This window comes from Mustelus asterias, chromosome 12 (assembly GCF_964213995.1).
Source record: "Mustelus asterias chromosome 12, sMusAst1.hap1.1, whole genome shotgun sequence".
Taxonomy (NCBI): Eukaryota; Metazoa; Chordata; class Chondrichthyes; order Carcharhiniformes; family Triakidae; genus Mustelus; species Mustelus asterias.
Genome location: NC_135812.1, coordinates 37,681,714 through 37,695,730, shown reverse-complemented (window position 1 = coordinate 37,695,730; position 14,017 = coordinate 37,681,714). Strand labels below are relative to the sequence as shown.

The 14,017-nt window shown below is 43.9% G+C and overlaps 2 protein-coding genes across 5 annotated transcripts in view; one reads left to right on the top strand and one right to left on the bottom strand.

Annotated features, from left to right (window-relative positions):
* The window catches only part of LOC144501382 (B-cell CLL/lymphoma 7 protein family member B-like), a 33,019-nt gene extending 28,845 nt beyond the window's left edge, over nucleotides 1–4,174 (bottom strand). For 2 of the 4 annotated variants that reach the window (XM_078225067.1, XM_078225070.1), the window contains exon 1: nucleotides 3,989–4,159. In XM_078225067.1, the coding sequence (XP_078081193.1) occupies nucleotides 3,989–4,080 (92 nt within the window). In that variant the 5' untranslated portion in view covers nucleotides 4,081–4,159. Of the gene's footprint in view, nucleotides 1–3,988 lie in introns of all 4 variants that reach the window. The other 2 variants (XM_078225068.1, XM_078225069.1) reach the window with 2 other exon arrangements.
* Nucleotides 4,175–7,024: 2,850 nt separating this feature from the next.
* On the top strand, nucleotides 7,025–11,274 carry LOC144501379 (uncharacterized). The gene has a single exon (XM_078225049.1). It carries the CDS (start codon nucleotides 7,037–7,039, stop codon nucleotides 8,195–8,197), a length of 1,161 nt encoding a protein of 386 aa, XP_078081175.1. The 5' UTR covers nucleotides 7,025–7,036; the 3' UTR covers nucleotides 8,198–11,274.
* The last annotated feature ends 2,743 nt before the right edge of the window (nucleotides 11,275–14,017 follow it).

Genomic DNA, 14,017 nt, shown 5'->3' with positions numbered 1-14,017 from the left:
TTGATTGTCATTGGCTGCCGAACAGCTGCTGAAAATGCGCGGGACTTGGGGCTTCTTGTGATGACAAGCGAATCAGATCGGTCTAGTACAGTGCAGTACTGCACATTGCATTGTCAAACATGCTACCTTTTGATGAAGGATTAAAAGGGACCCATCTGATTGGTCACATGGACATAGTAGAGCTCATGACACTTTTCTGAAGGGTATTATATGATATTCTGAAGTGCATTATATGATGCGCTTAATGTATCATCTCACATTGATTCCAACAATACCAATGACAGATCAGTTTTATTCTTTCTTTGGATGTGGGCATCATTGGCACAGTCAACATTTGTTCCTCATCTCTAATTGCTCTTGAACTTGGTTTGTCAGGCTATTTCAGAGAGCAGTAAGGAGCCAACCACATTGCTGTGGGCCTGGAGTCACAAAGGCCAGACCAGTTTAGGACAACAATTTCTATTCCTGAAGGGCACTAGTGAACCAGTTGGGTTTTTAGGACAATGGATGATAGTTTGACGGTCACCATTCCTGAAAGTAGCTTTTATTTCCAGATCCTAATTGAATTTAAATTGCATCAGCTGCTATGGTAGGATGTGAACCCATTTCATAAGAATATAAGTCGTAAGAGGAGTAGACCACATGTCCCATCGAGCCTTTCAACACAATCATGGCTGATCTTACATTTCAACTCCACTTTCCTGCCTGCTCCCCATATCGCTTAATTCCCTAAGATACCAAAAATCTGTTTACCTTAGCCTTAATTGTGTTCAACGCTGGAGTATCCACAATCCTTAGGGGCAGAGAATTTGGAAGATTCACAATCCTTTGAATGAATCTCATCTCAGTCCTAAATAATTGGCTCCTTATCCGGAGACTCTGCTCCCGTGTTCAAGATTTCTCAACCGATGGAAACAATCTTTTAACGTCCACCTTTCAAGCCCCTTTAGAATTTTGTAGCTAACCACTTCTCATTCTTCTAAACTTCAGAGAATACAAGTCTGATTTAGTCAGTCTCTCATCATAGGACAACTCCCTCATTCCAAGTACCAACTTAGTGAACGTTCACTGTATTGATCCAATGAAAATATATCCTTTTTAAATGTGGAGACCAAATCGGCACACAATATGCCAGATGCAATCTCACCAAAGCCCTGTACAACTGTAACAAGACTTATTTAATCTTTTACTGCAATCCACCTGCAATAAAGCCCAACATACCACTTCCCTTCCTAATTGCTTACTACACTGTGTTACTTGTCCAAGCACACCGAAGTCTCTTTGAGCAACAACACAAGTTTCTCACCTTTTAAAAAATAATAGCCTGACCTCTGGATACTAGTTCAGTGACATTACCTCTATGTCACCATCTCCCCATAGAGACCAATCATTTTTTAAATGATACTTGAATTCCCTGTGACTAAATGAAAGGATCACATTACAAAATTTTAAGTTTTCAACTGTAACAAACAAACTTAAAGTAACATTGACTGAACACTATTTCAGCAGGCAGCTTATACACTAAACTACAGAAAAGAGTCCCCATATTATGTGTCAATTCTCAGAAAAACCCATCCAATTCACTAATGCCCTTTTGGGAAGGAAATTTTGCCATCCATATCTGGTCTGGCTTACATGCTACTACAGACCCACAGCAATGTGGTTGACTCTTCACCGCCTTCTGAAATCGCCCAGCAAGACACTCCATTCAAGGACAGTTAGGGATGGGCAATAAATGCTGGCTTTGTTAGTGAATCCCACATCCCATGAAAGAATAAAGATAAAAAAACATTAAAAGGGGTGCAGGAGCAGGGAAACTTGGATATATATGTACATACATCATTGAAGATGGTGGGACAGGTCGAAACAGTGGGCAATAAAGCAGCTGGTATAGACTTTACTAATAGGGGCAAGAGTAAGATTAAGTTGAACTTGTATAAGGCGCTAATTCAATCTCAGCTGGAGAACTGCATTCAGTTCTGGATACTGTACTTTAGGAAGGATGTGAAGGCATTGTAGAGAGTGCAGCAAAGGTTCACAAGGATGGTTCCAGAGATAAGGAATTGCAGTAATAAAGACTGTTTCCCTTGAAAAAAAGGCTGAAAGGAGATTTGATAAGGGTATTCAAAATCATGAGGGGTATAGACAGAGTAGATAGGTAACTGAGGAGATTCACTAGAATAATTCCAAGGATAAACCACAAGCTATGAGGATAGATTGGAAAGGTTGGGTCTGAGCTCCTTGGAGAAAAGAAGGCTGAAAGGAATCTTGATAGAGGTATTCAAGATCCTGAGGGATATGGGCAGGATAAATAGTGAGAAACTGTTCTCTCTCAGGAGTACATCAAGAATTAAAGGGCACAGATTCAAAATAATGGGCAAAAGGAGTAGAAGGGATGTGAGGAAACATTTTTCACCCAGAGGGTGGTTGGAGTCTGGAAAGAAGTTCCTGAGAGGGTGGCGGAGGCGGGTTTGATCAAGGTATTAAAAAGGGAATTAGATTGTTACCTGAAAAGAAATAATGCGCAACGTTATAAGAAAGGCAGGGGAGTGGGATTAGGTAGCAAGCCAGTGCAGACTCAATGGGCTGAAAGGCCTTCTTCTGCACTACAAAGATTCTGTGATTTTGAGATAGGCTAAAATTGCTTCCACTTATCAAAGGATCGAGAAATTACAGATTTAAAATAATTGGCAAAAGAAGTAGAAATGAAACAAGAAAGTTAAGGTCTAGGATGTGGGAGTGTGATGGAAGCAGGTTAAGACAAAGCAATTGAAAGCAAATTAAGTGAAAAGGAAAAATGTACAAGGTTACAGGGAGAAGGTGGGAGAATGGCACTCGGTGAGTTGTTCATTGAGAGCTGGTGCAGACACGATGGGCCAAACAGTCTCATTTTGAGCTTTAACAATTATGAAACAGTTTGAAGGAGGAATTAAAAAATGTACAACACAATAAATTAGAATGTGAAGGCAATTTAGAGACTGGGGTTATTCTATAATTGATAAGATTTCCCAACACCATCCAACCCCTACCTACTCTCCTCAAGTAATACATAGTGTAACAGTTACAAACTTTTGGATAAAAGCAAAATACGGCAGATGCTGAAATCTGAAACAAACAAGAAATGTTGGAAAATTTCAACAGGTCTAACAATGTCTGTGAAGAGAGAAAAGAACCAACGTCTCGAATGAGGCTCTGACGAAGGGTCATCCTGACTTGAAACGTTGGAGGCTTGATTCTCTCTCCAGAGGTTGTCAGAGATTTTCCAGAATGTGTTACAAACTTCTGGAATTAAACTGCATGGCCCTTACAGCATGCTGCAATATCTCAGCAAAAATGCAGCACCAAAATGAACAAACCAAGTTATAGAATCATAGCATCCCTGCAGTGCAGGAAGAGGCCATTTGACCCATCATGCCTGCACTGACAACAATCCCACCCAGGCCTTATCTCCGTAACCCCAGGTATTTACCCTGCTAATCTCCCTGACACTGAGGGGCAATTGAGCATGGTCAACCCAGCTAAGCCGCACATCTTTGGACAAAGTTTCCCTCCAGTGTGTGATGGCCTCAGTTTTAACAGGTTGCAGGCCGTTTCCTACAGGGTACTAAGGGCTGTGAGAAAAATATGCAGGCTAGTCAACATTTGGAGTGGGAGTTCATCGGGTGGGGTGAAGCAGGGGTTTCCTCTCTATCCAGGGACGGAATGGCGCACTGGTCCACTTTGGGGAAGCTAGTTTCACTCTGAGATTCTCAGCAGATGAATCAAACTCACTGCCCACCCCCAACTCCGACACAACAGGAAGTTCCACCCCCCCAACTTATTAGTCAGCCCTGAGACGCGGTTACCACAACAACCAGGACCCGCCGCAGTCCCTAACTGGTTGGCTGGCACGTCAATCGGAAAGCTGCCACGTCACTTCCGCTGTCAGCTCCGGTTGCGCCGCCGTTTCTCCCCCTTCAATAAAAGTCCGGAGCAGAGAGCCCCTCACCATTTGCGGACCTTCTCGATCGCTGCCATCACCTTCTTGATGTCATCCTTGGCCCGGCTGCGTGTCTCCGCCCTCACCGACCGGCCCGACATCTTTTCATCCGCGATTTGGCTCCAAAATAAAACTTTATCCTCCTGGCCGACCAGCGCGGCTCCGATCCACCAGCCCGACTTTGCGCCTGCGCAGTGCGTCAGGCTGACGCAGAGCTGGGCACGTGCATGGAGTACGTCATCGGCAGCTTCCTTGCACATTGTGAATGGGGCAAGACTGCATTTCATCAGAGCAGGAAAGGTCAGGGAGGGGAAAACCCCATTCACAAAAGAGAAACATAGGACTTAGGAGCATGGGTATAGGCCATTCAGCGCCTTGAGTCTGTTCTGAAATTCAGCAAGATCATGGCACAGTGGTTAGCACTGCTGCCTCACAGTGCCAGGACCTGGGTTCAGTTCCAGCCTTGGGTGCCTCTCTGTGTGGAGTTTGCACGTTTTCTTCGAGTTTGTTTGGGTTTCTTCCGAGTGCTCCAGTTTCCTCCCACCCTCCAAAGATGTGGGGTTAGGTAAATTGTCTATGCTAAATTTGCCTCTTAGTGTTGGGGGATTAGCAGGGGTTAGGGCCTGGGTGGGAGTGTTGTTGATGCAGGCTCAATGGGCTGAATGACCTCCTTCAACACTAGGGATTCTATGATTCTGATATGGCCTCAACGCCATTTTCCTATCTACTCTGGGCTTCACCCCATATCTATAACACTTGACTCTCTTCTGTCAAAAATCTATCTAACTATACCTAGAACAAATTCAATGACTCAGCTGCCACTGCTTTCTAAGGAAGAGAATTAACTGATGCGATCCTCAGTAAAAATGTATCTTTGTCTACTAACACAAATGCAAAGTACTGCAGATATTGGAATCTGCCAAAAAAAAACCCAGAACATGCTGGAAGTACTCAGCAGGTCAGACAGCATCCACAAAGAGAAATAGACTCCATGTTTCAGATCCCTGACCTTTCACAAGAACTGCTCAGATGCTAATGTAAAAGCAAATAATGTTATCTTTGGAGAACACTATGGTTGTAAATGTTTCTCAAACAATGCAAATAATCTGCAATGTTAATTCTGTTTCTCTCTCTGCAGACCAGCTGACAGTTCCCAGCATTTTGTGTTACATGTAAATATTTCTCCATTGAGATGGTCTTATTGATCATCATAGCCATAGAGGCATACAGTGCAGAAAAGGCCCATACAGACTGTACTGACAATAACTATCACTAAAGGCACGCTAATCCCAATTTCCTGCACTTGACCCATATCTTTGAATGTTATATTTCAAGTATTTTTCTAAATATTTTTTAAAGGTAAAGGCAAATACTGTGGATGCTGGACTCTGGGAAGAAAAAACAGAAAATGGTGGAAAATCTCAAAAGGTCTGACAGTATCTGTGAAGAGAGAATAGAGTAAGGAGTCTAACAACACCAGGTTAAAGTCCAACAGGTTTATTTGGTAGCCAACGCCACTAGCTTTCGGATCGCTGCTCCTTCGTCAGATGGAGTGGAAATCTACTCTCAAACAGGGCACAGAGACTCAAAATCAAGTTACAGAATACTGATTAGAATGCGAATTTCTACAGCCAACCAGGTCTTAAAGATACAGACAATCATAGAAATCATAGAAACTCTGCAGTGCAGAAGGAGGCCATTCGGCCATCGAGTCTGCACCGACCACAATCCCACCCAGGCCCTACCCCCACATATTTACCCACTAATCTACGCATCACAGGACTCTAAGGGGCAATTTTTAACCTGGCCAATCAACCTAACCCGCACATCTTTGGACTGTGGGAGGAAACCGGAGCACCCGGAGGAAACCCACACAGACACAAGGAGAATGTGCAAACTCCACACAGACAGTGACCCGAGACAGGAATCGAACCCGGGACCCTGGAGCTGTGAAGCAGCAGTGCTAACCCACTGTGCTACCGTGCCGCCCCGGTTTAGGCCGTCCTCATGTGTGCGGAACTTGCACATATGAGGATGGCCTAAACCGGGATGTTGGGTTTATGTCACACTATCAGTAACCCCCACAGCTTGCCTGCTGGAGTTGCAGAATCTCACTGCCTGTCCTGTCTGGAGACAATACACATCTCTTTAACCTGTGCTTAATGCTCCCTCCACTCACATTGACTGTATCTTTAAGACCTGGTTGGCTGTAGAAATTCGCATTCTAATCAGTATTCTGTAACTTGATTTTGTGTCTCTGTGCCCTGTTTGAGAGCAGATTTCCACTCCATCTGACGAAGGAGCAGCGCACCGAACGCTAGTGGCGTTTGCTGCCAAATAAACCTGTTGGACTTTAACCTGGTGTTGTTAGACTCCTTACTGTGTTTACCCCATTCCACGCCAGCATTTCCAAATCGAGAGAGAATAGAGCCAATGTTTTGAGTCTGGATGACCCTTCGTAAGGTTGTAAGGTTTCCAGCTTCCACTACCTTCCCAGGCAGTGAATTCCAGACTCCCACCACCACCTGAGTAAAATCGTTTTTTCTCAACTCCCCTCTGAACCTCCTGCCCCTTACCCTAGAACTATGCCCACTTGTGATTGACCTCTGAACCAATGAAAACAGTTGCTCCCTGCTTTGCCAATCCATACCCCTCATAATCTTATGCACCTCAATCTCCCCTCAGCCTTCTCTGTTCTAAAGCACACAATCTATATCTGCTGGATGCTTCAAATCATCACCATTCAGAATATGGTGCATATTTTCCCCCTCAAACATATTAAATTTGCCCATTAGTTTTTCAAAAGTTTTCCTTGAACAATAAAGTTTTAAACTTTTCAAATTTGGCCGCTGTGTTGTTTCCAGTGCAATTGGTGGAACTGCAGCTTGAGCTGTCAATCAGGGAGATGTGGGGCGGGACTTGCGGGAAAGCGCCGCTGCCATAGGCTGAAGATGTTGGGCTGTGAATGGCTCGAAGTCATGTCCATCATGAATCCCTGGCGTGTGATTGGTCAGTGTTGCTGTCAGTCAAGACCGGGGCCCTCCTCCCAGCTGGTAAATGGCGCTGGTGTTTGCCGGTCGGTGTGTGAGGAGCCATCGGGCACGGGATACGGGGGACTGGGCTAGGAGAGTGGCTGTGGGTGACAGCCAGGGACACGACCGGAACCCGGGGGATGAAGTGGCGGCCGGCTTTGGGCAGGGACCCCACGGCCGCTCGGAAACCCACTGGCGGCCGTGGCCGCCTCCCGCAGCGGGGCAGCGGCTGTGTCCCGGCAGGGCGGCCGCAGAGCCCGGGACCCTCCTCTCACTGACCCTCACCGTGCCACAGTTACAGCGGACACCCGGCCTTCCTGGCACATCATCCCCGTCAGTGGCATTTCCTCTGGAGAGTGAGCCCTGCTGTGGGGACACAGCACTCAAGGACACTCAGCCACAGAGGATGCACAGTAAAGGGCCTGCCAGCCCAGGGACTCGCTTGTCCTGTCCAGCCTTGGCCTCTCAGAGAAGGAACGATACTTGCCACCGTGGACTTTGGAGTTTTCGGACTTGTAAATGGCTAATCGTCGCAAATACCCCTGCATCACTCCAGGATGGACACTTTGTCACCAAAATACTGCACCAATGCAGAACCTATGGCTACTTTAAAGAGGGCAGGTATTCCAGCAGGAACAATGGTCACCCCTTTCCTCGGAGCAGCACGGTATACTATGACATTTTGCAAATCTCTCCCAATGCCACCCAGAGTCAGATCAAATCCGCTTACTACAAGCAGTCACTCCTTTACCACCCAGACAAGAATGCAGGCAGTGAGGAGGCAGCATTGAGGTTCACTCAAATCAACGAGGCCTATTCTGTGCTGGGCAGTGTGAGCCTGCGGAAGAAGTACGACCGAGGCATCCTGACTCCAGCAGATTTGCTAAGTGGGAAGAAACCTTTGGAGAAAGCCCAAGCCTCAAAGACAAAACAGTCGCAGGCTTGGAGCTCATCAGGGAAATCACAAAATGGGAAATCAACGTTCAATTTTGATGAGTTCTACAGGGCTCATTATGGGGAGCAATTAGCTAGGGAGCAAACCTTGCGCTGGAGAAGGATGCAACTGCGCAAAAACAGAAAAAGTCTACATAGAAGATGGCATTTTCACAAGTTAGTTGAGGCGGCAGTGACTATTATGCTTATGGCAGGGTTTTTCATGTTATTCAGTATCAAAACAAATAAATGAATGAGGCTCTGCATGAGTTAACATTTGAATGTCATGGTTATTTCACGTGTGCCTGCTGTTGTTTTGCCACAGTAAGAAGTCTCCCAACACCAGGTTGAAGTCCAACAGGTTCATTTGGTGCCACAAGCCACTAGCTTTCGGAGTGCTGCTCCTTCATCGGGTGAAGAATTACCTCATCTGATGAAGGAGCAGCACTCCGAAAGCTTGTGGCTTGTGCTACTAAATAAACCTGTTGAACTTTAACCTGGTGTTGTGAGACTTCTTACTGTGTCTACCCCTGTCCAATGCCGGCATCGCCACATCATGGCTGCTTTGCCACTCAGGATAATGTGGCCAAACAGATGTGGGCACATTCTCATAGCCAGACTTTGTAAACTAGTTACAATAGTTGCAGCATTCTTGCAATTACAGCATTGTCAGCCATAAGGATGCTTTACTACTGCAATCGCATTACTATTTGATAACAGAGAATGTAAAAAACTACTGACCATTTTGGAAATTTAAAAGAGAAAATGTTTTTTTTTAAAAGCCTGGGTTCAGAACTTCATAACCTCTAGTCAGACACTGACTACAGTGCTGTGTATTTCCAGCATTTCCCATTCTTATTCATGAAAGCTTTCCTTTTGTTGCTGGCTCTGAGTGAACACATTACACGGTTATTTTAGTCTGTTCTTAATGCTGGCTGAATGTTATTCTCTGTAGTTTGAAAATAGCTGAGGCAGTAGATAATATTGGACCCTAAAATGGTTTTGAGTGCTAGAATATTTTTGCCAATGGTGCCAGTGTGGGTGGCACAGTAGTTAGCACTGCTGCATCACAGCGCCAGGGACCCGGGTTCAATTCCCGGCTTGGGTCACTGTCTGTGTGGAGCTTGCACATTCTCCCCGTGTCTGCGTGGGTTTCCTCCCACAGTCTGAAAGACGTGCTAGTTAGGTGACATGGGGAATTTCACAGTAACTTAATTGCAATGTTAATGTAAGCCTTACTTGTGACTAATAAACTTTAACAGTAATTGCAGGCTTAGACTGCATTTACACTGCAAATGTAGCATCAGTGCAAAGCAGCTCTCACTAGGTGATGGTGTCAATGCAGAGTCAGGTCTGGAGTACGACTCAATTCCCTGCCTCCACTACATTCTTCCTACCTTGCTATCAGTAACACACTCCTGATTCTATACCTGTATTTCTACATGCTGTGACTCTGCCTGAAACTTGGTGCTGTTAAAACTCTTACTGAAGTAAATTAGCCAGGTGTTCCTCCCCTTCCCTTATGTATTGAGTGACTCTAACTTGTGTTCCAGCTGAATGACTGCTAGAGTAACCTGAGGTATTTCGCACAGATGTGATATCTTGGACAGTCTGATTGTTGACAAATTCTCACATTAAGCGTCCCAACACACTGCACTCGTGTGCTCAGTGACTGCCATCATGTCTGAATTGCCCTTTGATGCTAGTATTGGTGTATTCTGAAGTGAACTTCAGCCTTTCAATTAAAGTGTAAAGTTCACCTGAGTACTTATGATTATGTTATCAGATGCATCCCACAGCCACATTTGTAATGTGTGATGATAAACTGATTGTAGTAACGGGTAGATTTAAAATAATTTAAATTTAGTTTATTCTTAAACTGATCCAAAATTGTGCCCTAAAGGCATAATTTGGAATTTTAGCAATTGATAAATTATTATGAATGATCTGTTTCACAATTGAATAGCCTCCCAAAACTCCCAGTCTGGCTTTTAATGTGTAGGAGGTCAGTAGTCCTTGTGGAATCATATCTCCGTAAGATTTGGGAGAGGAAAGAAGTAAATTAGATTGCGTAGGTGGCAGAAAGTAAACCTAAACCATTATTGTCAGGGGACACAGTAAGAGGGAGAGAGTGGAAGGGGAAGATCCTTTTGAAGTAAGGAATTTGGTAAGATCAGCAGGAGTTTCCAGCATAAAATGCCACCCTGACTTTTCACTAGATTATAGCTCTATTCACCATGATCTACCTACTAGACTGAAGTGTGCATTAAATTTTACCCTGATTCATTCAGTCCTTTTATCTGCACCAGATTTAATTTTCAAGTTTTCAAATAGGTTGTTGTGTATTGTTATAACTGTGCCCACAAAAAGTGCCACAATAAGAAGTGAAAACCAGGTAATGTAAGCTTGGTTTCATTTGCTTGTATTCTTCTAGTTTGTTTGAATTTTGTAGGCTGCCTGTTCATGATGAGGTTCCTAGTTGGTGAATAAATTTGCGCTACAAGTCATTGTCAGCAATATAGAATATATGCAAATCAATGGAAACACGAGTTTTTACCCTTTACATGTGGTTCTTGATTCCTCACCGTTGCAACTTAGAAATTTAAATTGTCGAGGCATTCTGATAGAAAATATTGTCTTCCGACAGGAGTGCAGTTATTTTATACAATAGGTGGGACCCAAGGTGAAATGCATTTCCATTGAGGGATCATTAGCACTTTTTCAGTGATGTTTGGAAACTGCAAACATTAACCCATTGTGAACATGAAAATGTGAAACATACCATCACTGTTTATGTCCCACTAAAATTAAATCCTGTTTTTTTTTTAGAAACCAAGAACATAAAGTCTGTTAAATACAATTAAATATCAATTGTATCAGTGAGCAATGGTTTGCAGATATACAGCTATGTTGTAAACATCACTATCTTTTTTTTTGCAAGCTGCACCACTTAGATATACCTACTCTTGAGTATATAACTAATTCACTACTTAAAGTATACTGTCAGGTGGGATAAATGAGAGCTATTAACATGCAGTGAGTAAGGGCCAAGAAACACCTGCTGTCACATCTCGGTGGAAGAGCTATGTTTCTGATTAAGCAGCTTTATTGATACAAATGCATTAAATTGTGTTCTGGTGAACAATGTACATTGAATTAAATTATTTGGAAGGTTGTCCATAGCAGCATTCTGATTCCCTTGTAAGATTGTGCCTTAAGCCAATGTAGAAACCATTGCTGAGATTTATATTTAATACACTTTGACCTGTATAGATATATGATGGGATTATTAGAAAGTGTAAGAATATAAAATAAATCTTTCTTCTTTTACCATGTTGTTGGTTCACCTTTCTAATGTGCTGTCCGAGGGTATAACCATTCACATTGTGCGGTATGCATCCTATGCCATTACTTGACAGCCAGTCAATGTATCTACTTCTCCTTGAATATGTTATTCAAGTGGGAATCTGACTTTAGTCCAATGAGTGTGTTCATAGTTTGCCAGAAATTGGGAGGGAATTTCTATGGACATATTGCGCTAGCCACCTCCAAATTTGTTTCAAGTCCAGAGCAATATGTTTTATCAGTTGAGGAGGAGGAGGGGGGTTGGTGGATGGCGATCCAAAGTTTCTTTGGTACTTCTCTTCCCAGTCCCTCCTATATATGCAGAAAGTGCTGCAGGCATGAAGCTGGGCTATAGTGTTGGAACGTGGTTACTTGAGGCTGGGCACAGTTCAAGAGCTGGGAGGTTATGCTGGAACTATATAAAGCACTACTAAGGCCAGAGCTGAAGTAATGCTTGAAGTTTTAATCACCCAATGTAGGAAAATGTGTTTGGACTAGAGAGGGTACAGGTGCAATGGAGAGTGCAGAAGAGAAGAAAAATTGAATGGGCTAGGGTTGTTTATTTTTGGAACAGCGGAGACTGACGGGAGACTAATGAAGTGTATAAAATTACGAGGGCTCTAAAGAGAGTGGATTGGCAAGCTCTACTCCCCTTGTATGAGGGGCTCAAACCAGGGAACATCGATTAAGAAGTAGGAGGTTTGAGGGATTTTGTTTTTCACCCAGAAGGCAATGGGGTTTTGGAGCTCTTCAGAGGGTGGTAGAGACAGAAACCATCGTAACATTTAAAAGGTATTTGGATATGCACTTGAAATGCCATACCTACATGGACCACAGCTAGTAACTGGGATTAGGTTGGATGGCTACTAGTTGGAAGGCAAAGATATAATGGGCTGAATGGCCTCCAATGTTGCAAATTTCTACGAGGCTCAACAAAGTGCTGGGGTATTGATGCTTAAAGGTTTGTTTTATATCTTCGGGCACTTGTTTTCTCTTTGGGCAATATTGAGGAAGGGTTGGAAAGTTCAGCAGGCTAATTGTCAACCTGTTCATAGAATCATAGAAACCCTACAGTGCAGAAGGAGGCCATTCGGCCCATCGATTCTGCACCGACCACAATCCCACCCAGGCCCTATCCCCACATATTTACCCGCTAATCCCTCTAACCTACGCATCCCAGGACTCTAAGGGGCAATTTTTAACCTGGCCAATCAACCTAACCCGCACATCTTTGGACTGTGGGAGGAAACCGGAGCACCCGGAGGAAACCCACGCAGACACGAGGAGAATGTGCAAACTCCACACAGACAGTGACCCGAGCCGGGAATCGAACCCGGGACCCTGGAGCTGTGAAGCAGCAGTGCTAACCACTGTGCTACCATGCCGCCTGTTGAACCATGAACACTCCTTCCACGATCATCAAGTCCTGGAGTGGGATTTAAACCCAAGCCTTTGACTCAGTGTCAGCAGCACTGAGCCAGTGATCTCCAAAACCAGAGATGCTGGCACACTTGGGATATGATGCTAGGGAGATGGGTACACTCCACTTCTCACTGACTTACATTGGCTCCCAATAAAGCAGCTTAACAATTTAAAAATTCTCGCCCTTGCTTTCAAATCCCTCCATTTCTTCATCCTTCCCTTTCTCATTAGCTCTCCCAGCTCAAACCCCTACAAGATTTTGTTCTCACTTCATTTATGACCTTTTGCGAATCCTAATTTTAATAGGAAACTGTCCCTTCAGCTGCCAAGACCTGAGAGTCTTGAATTCTCTCCCTAAACCTTTATGCCTCCACCTGTTGTTGAAGTGTAACTTTTTTATTAGTTTGTACCATATCACACTGTCTCCTCCTTTAAGACGCTCCTTAAAACCTACCTTTGTGAGTAAGTTGTTTGCCTCCGGTCGAAATTCTCCCGTCTCTTCCATTGCGGAAATCATAGCGGGTGAGACAGAAAATTCGCTGGATCATTTAAAGGTCCATTGAGCTCAGGTGGGAATTTCTGGTCTTGGCGTGCATAGCTGGAAAATCCCACCCAATATCTCCTAATGTGGTTCATTGCCAGTAGTCCTGTGAAGGGCTATGAGACTGGCAATAGTATTAAAAGTGCTATAGAAATACAAGTTGTTGGCACCATGCTGTGCATACTGTCTTGAATGTCTGCCTGGTATTGCTGTGCTCCATATCCTCTGTCTTCCTCGTATCTGCTCTGCTCCATATCCTGTGTATCTGCACTACTCAATATCCTGTGTGTCTGCCTGGTACCTGCTCTGCTCTATATCCTCTGTGTCTCTGCTCTATATCCTGTCTACCTGCCTTTATAACCTACAAATAATTTAACAAAATATAATAACAAAGTTGAACCAGAGACCTTTTTCAGCCGGATTAAAACTGAGCTTTTTCATATGCAGATTAGAGAAATTATGATCACTGAGCTGCTTTGTGGCAAAGTTCAACTATGGTGCAGACTTTCATGCCACATTTGTACAAGTCATGCACTCTCACATCTTTTATACAACGTGCACTCTTACACCTTTGATTTGATTTATTATTGTCACGTATTAATATACAGTGAAAAGTACTGTTTATTGTGCGCTATACAGACAAAGCATACCGCACATAGAGAAAGAAAGAGAGTGCAGAATGTAGTGTTACAATCATAGCTAGGGTGTAGAGAAAGATCAACTTAATGCGAGGTAGTCCATTCGAAAGTCTGATGGCAGCAGGGA